A 17,422-nucleotide genomic window follows, 5' to 3' on the forward strand; every position below is an offset into this window, starting at 1 on the left:
AAAAATCCTGAAGGACTCTGAAACACATCATCAGCACCAAAGACATAGGCATCAGTAACTAGGACAATGTTTTCAGTGCACTGAAATTTGAAGCATGTTCCAAACCAAGCATAAGCCCCAGTTTACTGTGCTACGTTTTCTTTACCTTGTTTAGATATGCAGTCAGATATTCTATGTTTCTAGGCACACTGAGTATCAACACAACTGCAGGTAGGTAACGTGGAATATCTGAACTAGTGGGCGCTTGCAGAAAGGATATTTTTTCAGCATGTACAGAGTAGCCAGTCTTGAAGCTCGAAAGTTGGCTCTGACGGATCGATAAACGGCTTTCCGGAGGCCGATCAGGTGCTGACTAGGATGCTGTCCAGCTTTATTAAATGGGCAAGCGGCACTGACCCTGTCAAGCAAACTTGAAAAGTAAAATGTGATACAACTGTACAGATGTCCTAAAGTAATTTTAAAAGACAGTACATCAGTTTTCTTATTCCATTATTTAGAAAATGTTTTTTTTAAACCACTCAGTAGCTATGACATAGAAAAAATCCATTGTTTCAATTATATATTTAATCAAAATTTCAGAGAGCAGCCAGGATTCCTCAGCCTCATTCTGTCCTCATCTGAGCCACAGCAAAACTCCTGAGCACATTCATTTTCTCTAAAGTTTCCCAGAATGATACACTAAGGGTAGACAGGCCACAGCATTACCTCTGATACAAAACTATCATGAGCTCACTGTCAGCTTTGGAAGTTCTAATAAACAGGTATTTAACATATACCTCTTTGCATCCAAATTTGTTCTTTCAATGATTTCTGCAGGAAAAATGTGCCACTGCATGGTTTTTCATGCAAACCACTATATTCTTTCAACCTTCTCCATACAGAAACTTTCCTAGGTCAAAAGAAATACTGTTTGAGTGGTGATACAGATTCTGTCATCATGCAATGAATGACAATTGTGCTTGTGGGAGTGTTGACAGATAAACACATGAAATGTATACAACTACACGAGCATCTTTGAAAATATATTTGGCGTCCACCTGTTCAGACAACTATACCATTTAAAAGACACTATGCCATTTCCTTATTAGAACATACTTCAGAATGCCCTTAGAACTGTAACAAATTGCCTCATTTGGAACTAAAATGAATTGTGAACTGGGTGAACATTAAACATAATTGTGTAACATTAAGCTCCAGTTATAGCTATTCATATACAGTCTGATGCCAGACCTGTGACTGAGACATTGGAAACAACTTAGGTGCACTCTGCTTCCTGGGACTTTTACTAGAATCAGCTCAGGAATGGATGCAGTGTGGACAACAAGACAATGAATTGTGATTAACTGTCTGGGGACTGGAATTCTGCTTCTGCTCTCACTTTTCCCAAGGCACAGTGAGGAGGTCATTTCATGCCCACAGTCACTTCAAAGGGAAAAGCATACAGGGTGCCTGGCAAGATTGAGGTGGGTTGCTGCATTGGGAACTCTTTCCGTGGTTCATCTGACTAAAATAGCTGACTAAGTCAGCAGACCTGACCCTGCTGGAAAAATGTCAGTCCAACTGCATTTGCTTAGCTAGACTATGCTGCACATTGACCATGATGGGAAACAGCTTATGGCTGTCACTGTCAAGCATGAAAAGCAGTGCAGCCCACCCAGTGAGCAAGGCTGGACCTATGTCAGTATGTTAAACATTATTAACACAAGTAGACTCATGCCAAATACTGCTGTATATGGAATACGCTAGCTGAAATACCCTATAAAATATCTCCATACCATATTAAATTATGTGAGTGATACTAAAATGGTTTATGCAACATCTCATAAACCACTTTAAAATCTGAATAAAATAAAACCAAACTGTGTTCATTTCCATTTCTAACTGTAAATTTAAAATGGTAGCCCTGCTGCACTCTCCCTAGGGAACAGTGCATGGAGTGCAGTATATGCCAATCTCTAATGTTTCCATAGCTTTTGAAGGTAACAACTGGAAGTGCTTATGGATAGATAAACTCTCACATCAGTCTGTACACTCAAGCCTTGGGTGAACTGTCAGAAGCAGGCTCAAAGGAGCAAAATTCTTCTACTGTAAAAAAGAGACAGAGGTCTGTGTTCTGCTAGAGGGATGCAAGCATTTCCAACTCCTATACAGAACAAATATAGCACAACTCATGTACAGCATGTACTGCCAGTACTCAGCAAAACAATCTGCTTTCCGTCTGGAAAGGCTTATTTCAGTGGTTTTTATAAAATAATTCTTTATTCCACTGATCTTAAATTTGTATAATTTGTTATAGATGTCTATGTGCCAAACATGTCACACCCCTAACTTCCTGATGTTTCATTTTTCACAGAATCATAGAATCACAAAATGGTTTGGCTTGGAAGGGACCCTGAAGAGCCTCTAGTTCCAATCTCCCTGCTGTGGGCAGGGACACCTTCCACTAGAACAGGTTGCTCAAAGCCCTATCCAGCCTGGCCTCGAACACTTCCAGGGATGGGGCATCCACCACCCCTCTGGATAACCTGTTCATGTGTCCTATCACCCTCACAGGAAAAAATTTCATCCTAATGTCTAATCTCAATCTGCTCTATTTCAGTTTAGAGCCATTCCCCCTTTTCCTATCTACATATGCCCTTGTAAAAAGTCTCTGTCTTATCTTGTATGTATTTTAATTTGACTTACAATGTTATCAGCTTTGCATATTGGCCACAAATAGCAACAAGATAATAGGCAAAAGGTGAGTTTCCTCTTTTCCTACTGCTCCAAACCCATTTTACTTCTAAAGAACAGTGACATATTTCTTCATTAATCTCACAAGCCAAATCTTAAATAGGCTTTCAACTTTTAACAAACTTGTATAGATACATTAACAAAAACCTGTTATGGCACAGTGAAAGCAGTTCTAGAAAGATGCTAATATACACCAGTATGTGCTAGTAGAGCTTAATCCTAGTTTAAAGTATAGTAGAAAGGGAGATTTTGGAAAAAAAAGTTAATTATTTCAGTGACAGGCAAGGAAATCACTACTTGCTGCTTATTGCTGCAGCCTTTCATTATGTATTCCTTCAGTTCTCATTTTATAATGTGCAAGACAATGGACATACTTTAATTTCCCTGCAAAAATTCCAGGCTGCAACCCATGATCAGGCAACATTTGTCTAATTGCAAATGAAGCAATTAGACAGAATACTGTCATTCTGCCTGAGTACTGCACTGCCCTTTCTTGGCTATATAACTCTTCCGTAATCCAAACTACCCAGGTGAGGTCTCAGCCATCTCTGCATCGCAGAGCTTGTGCCACGTAGCACACCTGAAATGCCAACAGCAGTGTTAAACACTTCTCAAGGCCATTCTGGAATCAGAATATCCAATTGCCTTTGAGAGCAGCTAATATAAGAGAAGCCTGACAGGATCACACATCACAGAATGGCTAAGGTTGCAAGGGATCACTGGAGCTCTAGTCCAACCTCCCTGCTCAAGTCCTTAGTCCCTATTCTGTGTGGCTGCTGTGGGTCTTTTTTCAGATGGGAGAGGAATGAAGACAAAACGATGCTTGAACCAGTTCAGCATATACCCGCCACTACCACACAGTAGTAAACCATTGAAGCAGTGGACAACTGACCAAAACCTCATCACGAATAATCTAACATTTACAAATACCAACTAACAAGGGGCAAAATAGGGTAGAATAAAGAAAAGCCATAAATATTTCAAAGCATATGTAAATTTGCCTACAAGAATAGCAACGGATTGTGTAATGGGGAGTAAAAACAGAGGTGGAACACAAGGAACTTCAGGCCAAAGCTGCAGAACTAGGCTTACCCTATCAGAGTTTAGGTAAGTCCAACTAGTCAAAACACAGGCCAAATTATGCTGAGCTAGCAGTACCTTAAAACAGCTGCAACGTATCATTGACCAGGATGCTGTACTACCTGGTTGAAATCTCATTCCTTCGAGGACGTAAAATAACACAAGATGATACTCATTTACTTTTCAGATGGACCCATTTTTATTGCCATGTGACTCTTTCTGAACAAGCACTAAGACTTTGACAGACTCCTGTAGTAACAAGGTTACTACAGGAGAACATACTAAACTTTGCTCTGCTGAGGTTTATTGTAGCAAAACCCTAGAAGAAAAAACAGGTAACTATTTTTTTGGGATTATACACGAAGTGCTACCACAAGCAAAGAATTTCACGTTGTCCTGAGCAGTAGAATCTCTTGCATATGGGGATGCAGAAAAGGACACCCTAGAGTTAGAACTTCCTCCAGGTTAAACAAACCAAAACTTGTACAGCACTGACTTCTACATACTGTACAACTGTTCCAATGAGGATGCTGGCACAGTCAGACTTCTCCCACTCCATCCATACTCCAAAGTCTTTGAAAAGCTTGCCAGAGTTTTAAGTAAAAGAGGCTATTAGATCAAGCATCAGCTTAAAGACCCAGTCTGTTTTTTGTTAATCTGTTATCTAAGATATGTAGTAAAAGAACAAGGCAACGGCAGTTTAGACATTGACCACAAGTTCGTTTGCTTAAACTTAGGAAAAAATCCAAATATTTTTCTCATCTGTAATCTGGACAAGCCCTAACAATAACTTCTCTTCAGACCCCGTTTGCAAAGATAAGACTGGCTATTGCTTAACTGTATGCTTCTTCAGCAAAAAACCAGACCAAAATAAAACACATAGCTAGGCTGCCTGAAGACATGCCTGTGCATTCCAAAAGGAGAATGAAACATTTCTTCAGTGAAGCACACCAAAGATATCTCAGGCTAGAAAGTTAATCCAAAAATTTTAAGTCTACAGTTTCAAGCTTGCATGTAAGAACATGTGCCCAAATGCAGAATGGTTGGTCTGGCACAAACAAAAAAACTTCTTGGTACACACAAGGGAATGTTTTTATTGTTTTAGAAAGAAGTCAGCTGGACTTTTGATGCTGGCATTTCCCATCTCCTTTAGCCTAAGTCTAACTGGCATGGGTATCTCACCAGAGGCTGTTACTAGGGGAAAGCATACATGGCAATGAGAGTGCATGGAACCATCCTGCTGGCTTTGGAATCACTGCATACACTGAACATGGTCTGACGTCCTTTCACACAGCAAATAAGCAAAACTTACCATATAGTTACAGGAGCTAAATAATAAGACGTACCCTTAAGTGGAAGAGAGGCAAATTCAACAGGAAATAATTCAAGAGTCTAAATGTTTCAACAATTGTATGCAAGAAAAGGAGTAATGTTAATTTTATTTGAGGTGGGAAGTGATCTTTGATGGTCTTTGCTGATTATCATGTTCTCACTACTTCAGATTCTTATTTGTTAAATAAAAATAGAATAGTTTTCACGTCATCTTGTTTTCTAAATGTGAGTGACTACTTGCAGATCCATTTATTGACATAGATTTGGTAATATAAGATAAAAACCCACCTCAAACAACCAAGCCTCTAAATGACATCGCAAAATAGTTAACTAAACCAGCTCAAAACCCATTTCTTTGTGTTCATTGCTATCAGGGCAGATTTCAAAGGTATATGAGTTTTGTGAGACTTAATTCACCTTCAGGATGCAGGGTTTTAACACTCACTTGTTAGAACTCATACTTTTAGGATGAATGGAAATGACACCATTTTATGTAAGCAAAAAACTCTGAAGTATTAGGTTTTTCAGTAATTCCACTTGTTATGGGAGACAGTGCAACAAGACAATTTTAGAGGACAATTGGCTTGAATGGATCTGCCTATTAAATAAAGTGAAATACAGACTCACAGGGTAAATCCTCTTGAAATTACTTCAGTCTCTTGAATGAGTCGCAGAGCTTTCCTCACGAGGTTAGTAAAAGCTCGGCTATTTGCCACTGTTTCTTCCAGCTGGATACAGTACTTTCGCAGGGACATTTGCAGCTTGGCTGTCCTCCATGTGTCCCATACTCTAAAGACTGCATAGACAAGTGGAACTAGTCCCCACAGCATCCACGAGGATTCCTTCCACCACGAAGGAAGCATAAGCAGTGCACTTACAAAGGCAAGAAACAGCGAGACATCCCTGTGAACAGAGAAAGTATCATCAGCCACAGACTCCTGAGGTCAAACAAATGGGATAATTGTGAAGTTTTTGGCTACATTTGAGAATACAACATATTATGGGGCTTTTATGTAGGCCCTGGAGGGAGCTATAAACACCAAAAACTACTCCTAGTGGCAGATTTAGACGAGTATGTACATGATATAACTTGGTGTACTCTAAGGAGACATTTCTCCAGCGTTTTAACAGCATGAGTAGAAGAATAATATACCACTTTGAAAGGTCGGTTTCTCTTACATACAGGACTTTAAAAAGAAAAAAAGAAAAGAAAACAGAAAAGGAAAAAACTCTGACTACTCAGCATTATATGCCAGGGCGGGTAGGAACTGGAATATCTGTACTTCCAGGTTCAAGAGTACAGTAGGGAAGGGCATGTTTCTTTTGGTAGCAAATCCCTCAAGTAATGCCAGCTTTATTTTTTCTAGAGTCTGACTCATTTAACTCAAACACCAACGCACCACTAGTTTGTAACACATTTTTATAAAGATGGCTTGAATAATCATTTTAAATAATTTGGCAGCTTTTGGGAATCTTTAAAGAACAGAGTTCCTGGTATCTCAGTTCAGTTATTTCTCAAGGACATGAAAAAAACTTTGCAAAGTTGTTATTTTCATCCAGAAGAATTCATCATAAATAAGTCACTGCTAGAAAGTACACTGTGCTTCATATACTTTATTATATTTACAGTTTTGTAAAAGAATCACAATCTTCAGAGACGATGACCTATCAGCCTCAAAGTGCATAACAACTATACTTACCCAGGGCTTTTTCAACAAAAAAAAATTCCCTTTCTTCACTCCTTAAGGCTGTGTATCCTGTATTTGGGTTTGGAAGTATTCACAAGGAATATTTTTCCATTTCTAAAATAAGACATGATCTCTGGGTTTCTATTTTCTGGGTGGTTTTGTGGTCATATTTTAACAAGCTTTACAAGTGTTAACTCTTCACGGCTACTGACTACTGATAGGCTTTAGTAAAGCTCCAGGGTTAAAACATTGCAAATGTGTAATTACCTTTCAAAGGGACAGACACACAGTCTCTAACTTCCTTGGTGCATTCAAAAAATATAAAATCATACACCAAAAAAAATAAATCACAACAGTGAAAGACTGGAAGGGATTTAAGAGCTCCTTTTGCCCATTTTCAGGTTAACTCAGATCATCAAAGATGAAAATGTAGCCCCCACAACCCATGCAGATAGCGATTCCAACTCACAAGTGTCTTTAGAATTCAAAAGATTTCCCCCAAATCTAGTTTGAGTCAGTGGAAAATTAATTGCATCATTTTTCCTCATATCCTTCCCTTTTCTGAACAGAACAAATGACAACTGATCACCACCTTCTTATTAACCACCTGCTACACATCACAACACCATTCCATCCCGCCTCAATTTTCTCCATTTTGGCCATACAATCCTGGCACACTCCAGTGTTTCTGAAAGACAGCATTTTCTAAACTCATTATTCTTCTTGTTCTCTCCAAGTGTGGCATCTGAAACCAGATGCTGTAGTCTGACACAAGGCTAAGGGAAACAGAGAAAAAAGTAGAATTCATGTCCTGCATATAACAAGGACATCAGGATGAGATTTGCCATTTTTTTCAGCAATCTGCAAGTGCATTTAGTCCATGCAGTGATATGCAGATCCTTTTCTGGAACAGTAGTGCACACCCAATTATTCATCGCTGTGTTTGTTAATTTTATTTTTCCTTCCCAGATGTAGCATCAGTCTTTTGTCTTTATTGACTTTCCTATAGATTTCAATATATTTCTCCAAGTTAATTTTTAATACTATTCTATGAAAACACTTAGAAACTTGGTGTCACCTGTAAGTTAAGCAATATTCACAAGTTTTTTAAGTGTACTTTATCATCTGAACACCTAAAGAAACTGAATAATGCTAGGATGAAGACCAACCACTGGTAAAATCTGGTTCAAAAGTTCTCTTGTTCGACAGAGCATCGATAATGACATACTATAACTTAAACAGTTGGGCTGTGACTCTATAATAATTTTACCTATTTTTCCTAACATATTTATAAGAAAATAGCAGTGGGCTGGACTGTGAGATATTTTTACCTACTGGTTCCTGTCCATTTCTGAACGACACACTGTCAGAACAACCACTGGTTTTGTTAATTTTCAATACAGGTGGTAGCTGTTCAGATACTGCTTCAGTATTCTTGAGTGAATTGCACAAGACTCTGCTGACTTCAGTCCACCTTATTTAAATATTCTTTAGTTTATTCTTCTGGTATTCTATGTCTGAAAATTAATTGCACATCCCACCTCACACCCCGCTACAACATATTTTATGAAGAGCACAACAAAAAAACCCACTTTTCAACTCAGTCTTCACAATCCTGTCTCTTTCATCAAAATCACATTTGTATAGTTTTAGAAATTAATGAATTAATCAACCACGTTCAAATATACTGGCATTTGGAAGTATCCATTTGTGTTCATATAGCTATCTCAGACAAAAAAACGGGGAAAAAAAGCTTATACAAAAATCTGGGCACTAGTGGACTCAAGGACCCAAGAAAAAAAGTAGTCACTTTAATGCTGTGTTTTATAGCAAGAACACAAAATACACTTTTTGCTTGTTTCTCAGTGAATACAGTGGTAGATATTCTCTGTACAATACCAAATATTAGGAGTTGCTAGGGAGCGTAGCGTTGGAAGCTGTCTGTTTTCCTGTTGCTTACACTGCCCCGCAGACAGGATACTGGGGTCAAGGAACTCAATCAGTTCCACATCCTCCTGTAGCAGAACTTCCTGTTGCAGGATGGTACGGAGCGTGTCAAATCGAAATCCAACATCCTTACCACAAACAGGCAGGAGGAGAAACAGCGTTAGTAAAGAACACGCAACATTAAGTTAGCAGAACAAGGAAAACACCCAGACACTCTACTGACATTAATGTTTCAGACATATCACAAATATCAATTTCATTTTTATTAAACTTGTTTACCTTTAAAAACTCACACTACCTAGCAGTTCAGACTTGCAGGATGCATCACACCGACTTTGTCATCTGACCTAGATAGTAACAATCACTGGAAACAGGTCACAGAGTATGGAAATATACTTGCGTAAGAATCAGAGAGGTACTGTCTCTGTTAGATCATTAATAAACCAGTAAACATCTAGTTTTTCTTCTCGTGTCATGACATCACTTATGTCATTAACACACAAACAAAAATTAAAAAGGGATAGAGAGATATTGCAAGTTAGTCAACACAAAGTCACTTGTGGACACTTACTAACAGTAGGGTCAATGCACTGGACTCAAGCCCCAAGCCAAGGCAGTCAAGTTCTCTCCTGCAGGATTCTCTACCTTTCCCAAGGGAACTCAATCCAAACATGAAACAACATGGGGCTCTGAAGACCTCAACTTGCTAAACTCCAGGCAAACTTTAGGGAGTCACTTAGTTGTGACTTTGATGACATGATAAGCATTTGCTAACTTTTTCCCTACTATAGCTCTTCAAGACACATATGCAGCTCTTGAAGACAAATATATCCAACAGAGAAGCCCCCTGAAATTTTAATTTGCATACAGCACCAAACTATAATTACAAAACACTTCAAGTAAAGAATGTCATAATAAAACCCAGCAAACACTGAACATGTGCATCTTTGCATCTAGATAATTACACGAGAGAAAGGATAACATTTCTGAAAACCCTCTAACAGAAGCTTTTAACACAAGTCTGACATTTCACAGTACAAAATCTGTTTAGTTCTGTCACTGACAGAATGAGATTCTTTACGAAACCACAAGATAGCTTGTTTAAAAGTTTAATTCCATACATTTATGTCACCTGAGATAACTTGCATTCTACTTTTAAAGGAAAACATTTGTTTCAGGACTGTGTGCAAGAGGAAGCTCTGCCCTCCTCCAACGCATCCTGTGTCATTTCAGTACACTCCTGTAGTATGCAGCAGGACAAACGTGTTTTCCATGTTCTTCGGTTATGCCTTCATCTCAAGAAAGTAAGCCTAAAAACTGCTGTTATGATAATACCTTTGATTCACAGAGGAAGAGGGAGGAAGAAAAATGTCAATCAAAGGTCACTAATGAGAAATTTCAGAGAAAATTTGTCCCCCTGAGATACAGAAGAGATAGCAATTGGGCTTGGCAGAACTCTCTGAGAAATGGAAAATCCTAGCTTCTCATGCTGCTCAACATATTGTTTTGAAGCTACGTTTGAAGGCTTCATCCCTACATGATAGTATCAAAAAATAATTCAAAATTTTAGATTCTGAAACAGTCTGACTAAAGTGACATTTGCAAGCCATACTAGAGGCCTGAAGCAGCTGGGTACAAGTTAAAGCACATCTGAGACAAGCCCAGACTGGAGACGGGACTGGCTAGAAAGTGCTGCTGCAGAGAACAGGTATAAAGGCAGCACAAAACTATCTGGGCTAGAACTATCACCCTTCAGGTCTATCCCATCCAGGCTGACTTGGGCTCTAAAAGATCCTGCAGGCTCCAGGAGGAGGAGAATACAGCTTCTGGTGGGACACCCAACCTGCTTCTGAACTGCTGAGATGAGAGCACATAGGTAGTATACAGAGAACTGTCCTTGCCTCTCCCTACAGCCAGATACAGGTGTCTGCACTGCGTAACACTGTTCTTAAGCATTGTGATGGAGATGCCTCAGTTTGCTTTGCTTTCCTCAAATGCAGAAGCCCTGTGGACAGCAGTGCAGAAACACAAAGGCCAGGATGGGTGCAGGGCTATAGTACAGCTGCACTGCAGTGGTGCTGTGCCTGAGCTAACAAGCTGAAACTGAGGGTGAAGCAATACTCAGACGAAGCTCTAGAGCCTTGTCTTGAGCAGCCTCAACAAGGCACTAGGCTGTAACATTTGGACTGCTCAATCAGCATATGCCCACTGCCTTCCACCCAATAGGGTACCTACCATTCAGGGTAGCTCCTTTCAACTTTGAAAAATTTCTCATATTTTATTTTCTCTTCCACATTTTGAACACCTTCAGCCTGGCTACTGATATTGTTCCTGTTCCTTTGTGCCCAATTTGCCTGGCACAGGAACTCTGAAACTCAAAATCAGTATTGTCTGAAGAATAAATAAAACTCTAGAGCCAAAACCAACAATACAGACCAAAGATTTTGCTCAGAGGATGAGGTGCAGAGGAGAGGAAGACTTGTGGATTAGGAAAGGAAACAGAAAAAAAAGAAAGCGATCACTTACCAGTCGGTGAAGTATGTCATCATTTTTCTTATACTGTGGAAAAGGAAACCAGCTTCTGAAGAACTCAGCTAGTTTTGACAGGATGCCTTGCTGAAGGGAACAAAAATTGCTCCAGTTAAAAAAAACAACAAAACCCACCAAAGCTAAAAACAAATAAATAACAACAGACAATGCCTTTATTTCTGCATTTGATTTTCTTGTCAACTGAGACCCAAGTACCTGTAAGGAAGTTTCACTTACTGTGCCTGGCCTAACTTCAGAGTACTCTAAGAGAACATCTGCTTCCCGTCAGTTTGCTTGTACACAAGAGAATAAAATAAAGCTTTTAGTAACCACACCTATTTGGAGCATAATAGACTCTTATGCTGGTCTGTTAAAAATAACTACAGCTAGAACTAGTTTGATCTCAAATTGGCAGCTACTGCATTGATATGAAAGACTTTCTCCCTCCCAGAGGATAAAACTCCAACAGGTTAAATGGCTGATAGGGGCTGAAGAAGACTTAAGGACCAGAGAGGGACAACCTTTCCCACTGCAGCTGGAGACAATGTTCTGGAGGTGCTGTGAACAGAGGCAGAGTGACAGTGAGCAGAGGAACTGTCCCAGAAACTCCCTGTCCAAATCAGTGTGTGCCATCAGGTCCTTTTTCTCCATTCTGCTTCCCATGCAGCCTAAATCCACACTTGTCTGAGCTGTAAACATAACTTCAAACACCACTAATTAGAGGGACTCCCTCTCAGTTATCATACATTTTACTCACGTATCTTCCTAAAACATGATGCATGACAGATTGTAATTGAATAGATGCACCATTTTGCTTGAGTCTGCAGCCATTCAACGAAAAAAGATTTTGAAGCTTTTGACACACACTGTGTATCTACTTTCCTCAGACTGAGCTCATGGGAAGTATTTTTCAAAATATTTACTTACATCTATTTCATGATTTTTGAGGCCCTACCTCTTAATCTTCAGAGTGCTGATATAGAATCAAACAAAATGTATGCAAAAACCTCCTAATTGTGAAGTGCTTGCATTTTGTGGCACTGTTACAAAATAATGAAACAAACCCCCATACAGATGTCAGCTTCTGGTTTTCCTTTTTTTTTTCTATTCTCATCCTGTTTGTTTTTTCCTTCTTTTCCCCCTAACTACAAGGTGGGAAACAGAAGAGTAAACCCAAGCAACAGGAGCCCAGAGCTTTGCAGTTAGCCCTGTGACCAGCCTGACAGCTCTCTGAAAGGGAGTGTGACACAGATTCGGTGCAGCAAGTCAGGGCACAACAGCTTTAACATCACAAACTGTCACCCTAAAGCCCTCATGCTTCAACAATTTTTGAAAGAACTTATTTTGGTGCCCATTTAGGTAATCAAACTCAAGGTTTCTTTATGTATGTCTCATCTTTCTGTGTTCAGTTGGAATTGCAGACCTATGCCAAAAGGAAGTGTTTTTAGGTCAGTGGAGTGGTAAACCAATAATAGGAATTTCACAATGATAGCTTTTCCCGATACCCTGACATCATTGTGGCTTACTAGGAGGGGCTATCCCAGCAATTCACACTTAAAACTATGGAATAAATCCAAGTGATTGTATTTTGATGTTGCTCAAGGGCACTGACATAAGTGGGAAGAGTGTTGCAAACTGCAGCACTAGATTATCCTCCAAGTTTCTTGCAGAGTGCGGCAAAAACACCCAAAATTTTCTGATTACAATTTGTAGAAAATTGAAATCAAATGAACAAAGGTCTAGCTCTGCTTTTGAGTTTCAGACAGCTGCGTCATTCAGAAGTACTTTTCCCTGTACACTGAAAGCAGGGCACAGAAAGAATCGCCCATTTAATTTAAGATATGCCTCTTGCAGCCTACCACCTTCAACTGCCTTTGTAAGTCTTTGGATTTTTATCATGAAAATTTAAAGCTACACGAAGAATAGTTTTAACTGCTACCAGCTTAATAAACTAGGTGTTGGAGTTACTGAAAAAAACCCTAGTGTGCTACATAAGTAGTGTTTCTGGTTATTCTCCATGTTTTCGTTTAAAAATAAAAATCCAAGCTTGCATAAACACTCAACAGGCATGTCAGTGCTTGAAAACAAAAACCAAGACAACCCACTGTCTTGGGCTGTGACCCAGCAGAGTACAGCAACATGCTAAATTATTCAGGTCCTTGGAATAGTGTCTCACAGTCTGCATTCCCATTGGGAGTGTTACTGACAAGTAAAACAACTTTGAGCAACACACAAGTCAGGTCATGTTGCCAATGCTTCTGGAGTATTCTTACAACTTTAGAACACCACTCAGTCAAATTCTCTGTAGACCAAATAACAAAGATGCATAACTCCTAACACACACACACCAAAAAAAAAAGCATAGGACATGTACATTTTAGATGCATTCATCTGAATAAAAAAAATAAAATCCTAAGGACTACTTCTCTTTTGTAGAGAAATTCTGTGCACTTCAGAAGAAGACAAGGCTATGTATTAAATACCTTGCAGCTACCCAGAGCTAGGACTGGTGCCTCTGCCATCCCACATCAGGTCACCTGCACAGCTAACGCGGTCTAGCCTCAACACAATCCTCAGTGGCTGCCTCCAGCACCAGCTCTGTTCTAGTGATGAAAAATTATTGTATCTAAGATGGGACAAGATGTGTAGTACAATCAATCAATTTAAACATTCAGATATGCACAGCAGTCTAAGAAAATGACTGAGAAAGAAAGGATGTAAATGGGAAGAAATACATTCCTTAAAGATCAAGCAGAAATACCCAGAGAGGATTTCATTCCAGAAAACAGGTCTAGGAAATCTTCCAAACTGTGCTTAGGGTAGCAGGTGATCATGAGACCAGAACTTCAGCTGCAACTTTCTCCAGAGACTGGTACAGCCAGAACACTGCACCTGTAATTCCTGTGCTAAAGCACATCTCTCTACTCCCTCAGACGGGCACTTGGCATTTCATCAGCCCCCAGAACACAACCTTGAAACACCTTTACAGCTTTTCAGCAAAATGTTCATGAAGGTCATATTCAGATTTTTTAAAAAACCCGCACCATCAAACCCACACACCCTGAGAACTATTTAAGATGTGCCTCAAATTCAGCTGACGCCTCTGCTTTCGTTAAGGCTGAACCATATGCTCTGCTTGGCAGGACAGCAAGACACAACAGAAATGTTTGTATCAGTCACTAGGAACCTCATTTTTACCTCAGATTCGGATTTTTACAGTCCCTAAAAATCTCAAACTAGATCTTTGCCTTGCCTAATTCTTGCTACATGTCACCAGACTGCAGCTGTACAGGATTCCTACCTGACTGAATACAAGAGGAGGAAACAATCTCAACTCAAAGACAAAGCAATACTCCAGCTTTTACATTTTTATTTTAAGCAAAAGTGTTTATGGCATTTGGAAACTTGCTTTCCAGAACAAAAGAAAAGCAATGCACACACACTAGGAATCACTCAGCACGGAACACCATCTGCTCCCTGTGATTATAGTTTTGTGTTCTCAAGGAAGATCATTTTTATTAGGACTGTGGGTAGGTACATTTTCAGAAGTCAGAAAACATTTGTTTTCCAGACATTTATAATGTCAGTAGACCAGGCCAGCAAAGGCTGAGAGAAAGGAAATGATAACAGGCTTGTGTAAAACCGAGGAAATGATTGACTGGGAACGCAATTTGCCTGTATGTCACAAAAAGGTTGCAAAGCCTCAGGTACTCCTAAGTCCTGTTCACTTTTTGAAATGTATGGTCAGCTGCCTCTCCCTCATTCTCTTTCCTTTTGAGACACCCTACCAAAATGTGACACAGGAATCAAGTGACAAAAACACTTTCTGACAGCAGATTCCAACAGAAAAGTGTTACATTTCCAAACTGGTACTGGAACAGCAGCAGGAAGAACCTATGACATTTTACCACTAGAAATTACACAGAGGTTTCTTCCTTATTTTCACTATGTATCCATGTCTAGACAGAGATGAGACAAAGTGAATGCCATCCCAGCATTTATAAGAAATGGACAGCCCATTTCACACACCCACTCCTTTCAAGTTGCAAGGCAAACCATGATGAATTACTTCTACATCTGACACAATACTTGTGGAGGGCTTGTTCCCAACACAATAAAATTAAATGTAAAATGCCCGAGGGGAAAAAAAACCAGAATACTTGATGCCTTTCAAAGCAGTATGTCTTAATACTTTTGAGGTTCTTAACCCCACAGCACTTTTGTATTAAACTGGGTGGGAATTATATATGGTATAATACAGAACACAGTGTCACACTGCTTTACTGACTTCCACAAACGTACCTATGCAAAACAGAGCACTACAGCTAACTGATAGTCCATGCATCACTTCATAGTAATGGACAAATAATCAGCCAGCAAAATGTCATCCTAGTAGTCAATTAACAGTGAACAAATTTTAGCATTTAATTAATTAATTAATCGATATTTCATTAAAGTCTTCCTGCACAAAGCCAGAATAGGTATCTTCAATGTATACACATATACCACAAAACTGCCAATAGCTTTAAAGGGAAAACATGTTTTCAGGTGGTTTCTTGAGGGTTATGGTGAGTGACAGCTACAGTTCTGAAAAGCAAGGGTATTAGACCTAATATTTCCATGAATACTTGCAAAGGTTGTTCAAAATAAAGAAAATTGTGAGCTAAACCCTGATTTAAATTCAGCCTTGCCTTTTGACCACTGATAGAAGCAATTATTATTACAAACATAAGTGCTATCCACATCAACAGTAACTAGAAATCAATGTAATCACTAAATTTAAAATAATCTTGCATTAGAAAAGACAATCAAGGAGACATGGAGACACAGCAAGAATCACTTCTCCTCCTCCCCTCTGTTAATCGCACAAATCCTCAGCACATTAAACTGGACTTCTGTATGGCTAATGGTTGGACTCAATGATCTTAGAGGTCTCCTCCAACCTTGATGATTCTATGATTCTAAGCTCCTTCATAATTTTTTTCTATGATTGCTGAACTCTTTGAAAAGCTGCAAAGCCTAGAATGTGGCTGAACAGCACTAAAATTAGGGATTCTTATTGTAGTGTGGTTATTTTTCACAGGCTGCCTAATCCATGTGCTAGGCATGCAGAGGTACATGCTGGTCTGCTCAATGGACATGCACTCTTTATCTTATCTACATGGTAATCTTTGGTCAGAAAGTGGAGCAGGAGAGAAGGGAGACATTGCACACTTCCACAGAACTCAAGTCTCAGAAACCGTGGATCAAGGCTGTGAAGCAAAGTGCACAGTACACCTGCCCAACAGGTAAACACAAACTATGACCAATCTATCCAACAGGACTGAAGATCAAAACAAAATGTTTCATGTTCTATTACTGTCTTTTCAAATGGACTAATGAGTGTGTAAGGAAGCTTATCTAGCCTATACAGAGAGTGGCTCAAATGAATATTGCTCTAGGAAAACATTATCCATGAACACTTCTCTGAATACTGCTAGATGAATAAGCTTCACACTGCAACTTTCAAATTTCCACTTCAAAGATTGAACACGTCAGTCCTTTCAAGTACACCACACTCTTGCAAACACTTAAAAAACACACCTCCTTCTCCCAGATCAGAAAAGAACTGACTGATGTTATTCACATCAGTTCATACACTTCTGAATCCTACCTCACCTAGGATCCTGCACAAAGCAGAATAGATTAATTAATACTTCTAACCTAAACCAAAAGAGGAGCCAGAGTGGCACTTAAAAAACTGAAGAAGAATTGTTGAAATAAAGTCTGACTGTGACTACTACTCATCTAATTCCTTTAAGCATCTGAGAACTGAGTAGAGGAGATATGTTAAGATGGCATTACGTGAGAAAAGACTCCAAGAAAAGCATCAGCTCTCCTCATTTGCCATATGAACCCCCATCCACCAAAACCTGCAGGGAGAACTTCTGGACCTCTCAGGGCCACTCACATCATATTGTCTGTGTTTGGGAAAAAATAAGATGTTCTCCTTAATTCACTGTCAGCTAATTGAGAGGGTGGAATATTGTGGAGCAGGAAATCAGCAGAGGTTACAAACAAGAGGAAAGGGGCTGTGAACCTCTGAATCAAAGGTGGCTGAAGAGGTATAAAGC

General features: G+C 39.4%; 1 protein-coding gene across 1 annotated transcript in view; it reads right to left on the reverse strand.

Annotated features, from left to right (window-relative positions):
- The window catches only part of VEZT (vezatin, adherens junctions transmembrane protein), a gene marked incomplete at its 5' end in the record, with an annotated part of 39,022 nt that overhangs the window by 20,409 nt on the left and 1,191 nt on the right, over positions 1-17,422 (reverse strand). The window contains 4 exons of the mRNA XM_009080673.1: positions 260-397; positions 5,773-6,048; positions 8,733-8,908; positions 11,307-11,396. Coding sequence (XP_009078921.1) covers positions 260-397; positions 5,773-6,048; positions 8,733-8,908; positions 11,307-11,396 — 680 coding nt within the window. The remainder of the gene's footprint in view (positions 1-259; positions 398-5,772; positions 6,049-8,732; positions 8,909-11,306; positions 11,397-17,422) is intronic.

Source organism: Acanthisitta chloris, unplaced genomic scaffold (assembly GCF_000695815.1).
Source record: "Acanthisitta chloris isolate BGI_N310 unplaced genomic scaffold, ASM69581v1 scaffold10258, whole genome shotgun sequence".
Taxonomy (NCBI): domain Eukaryota; kingdom Metazoa; phylum Chordata; class Aves; order Passeriformes; family Acanthisittidae; genus Acanthisitta; species Acanthisitta chloris.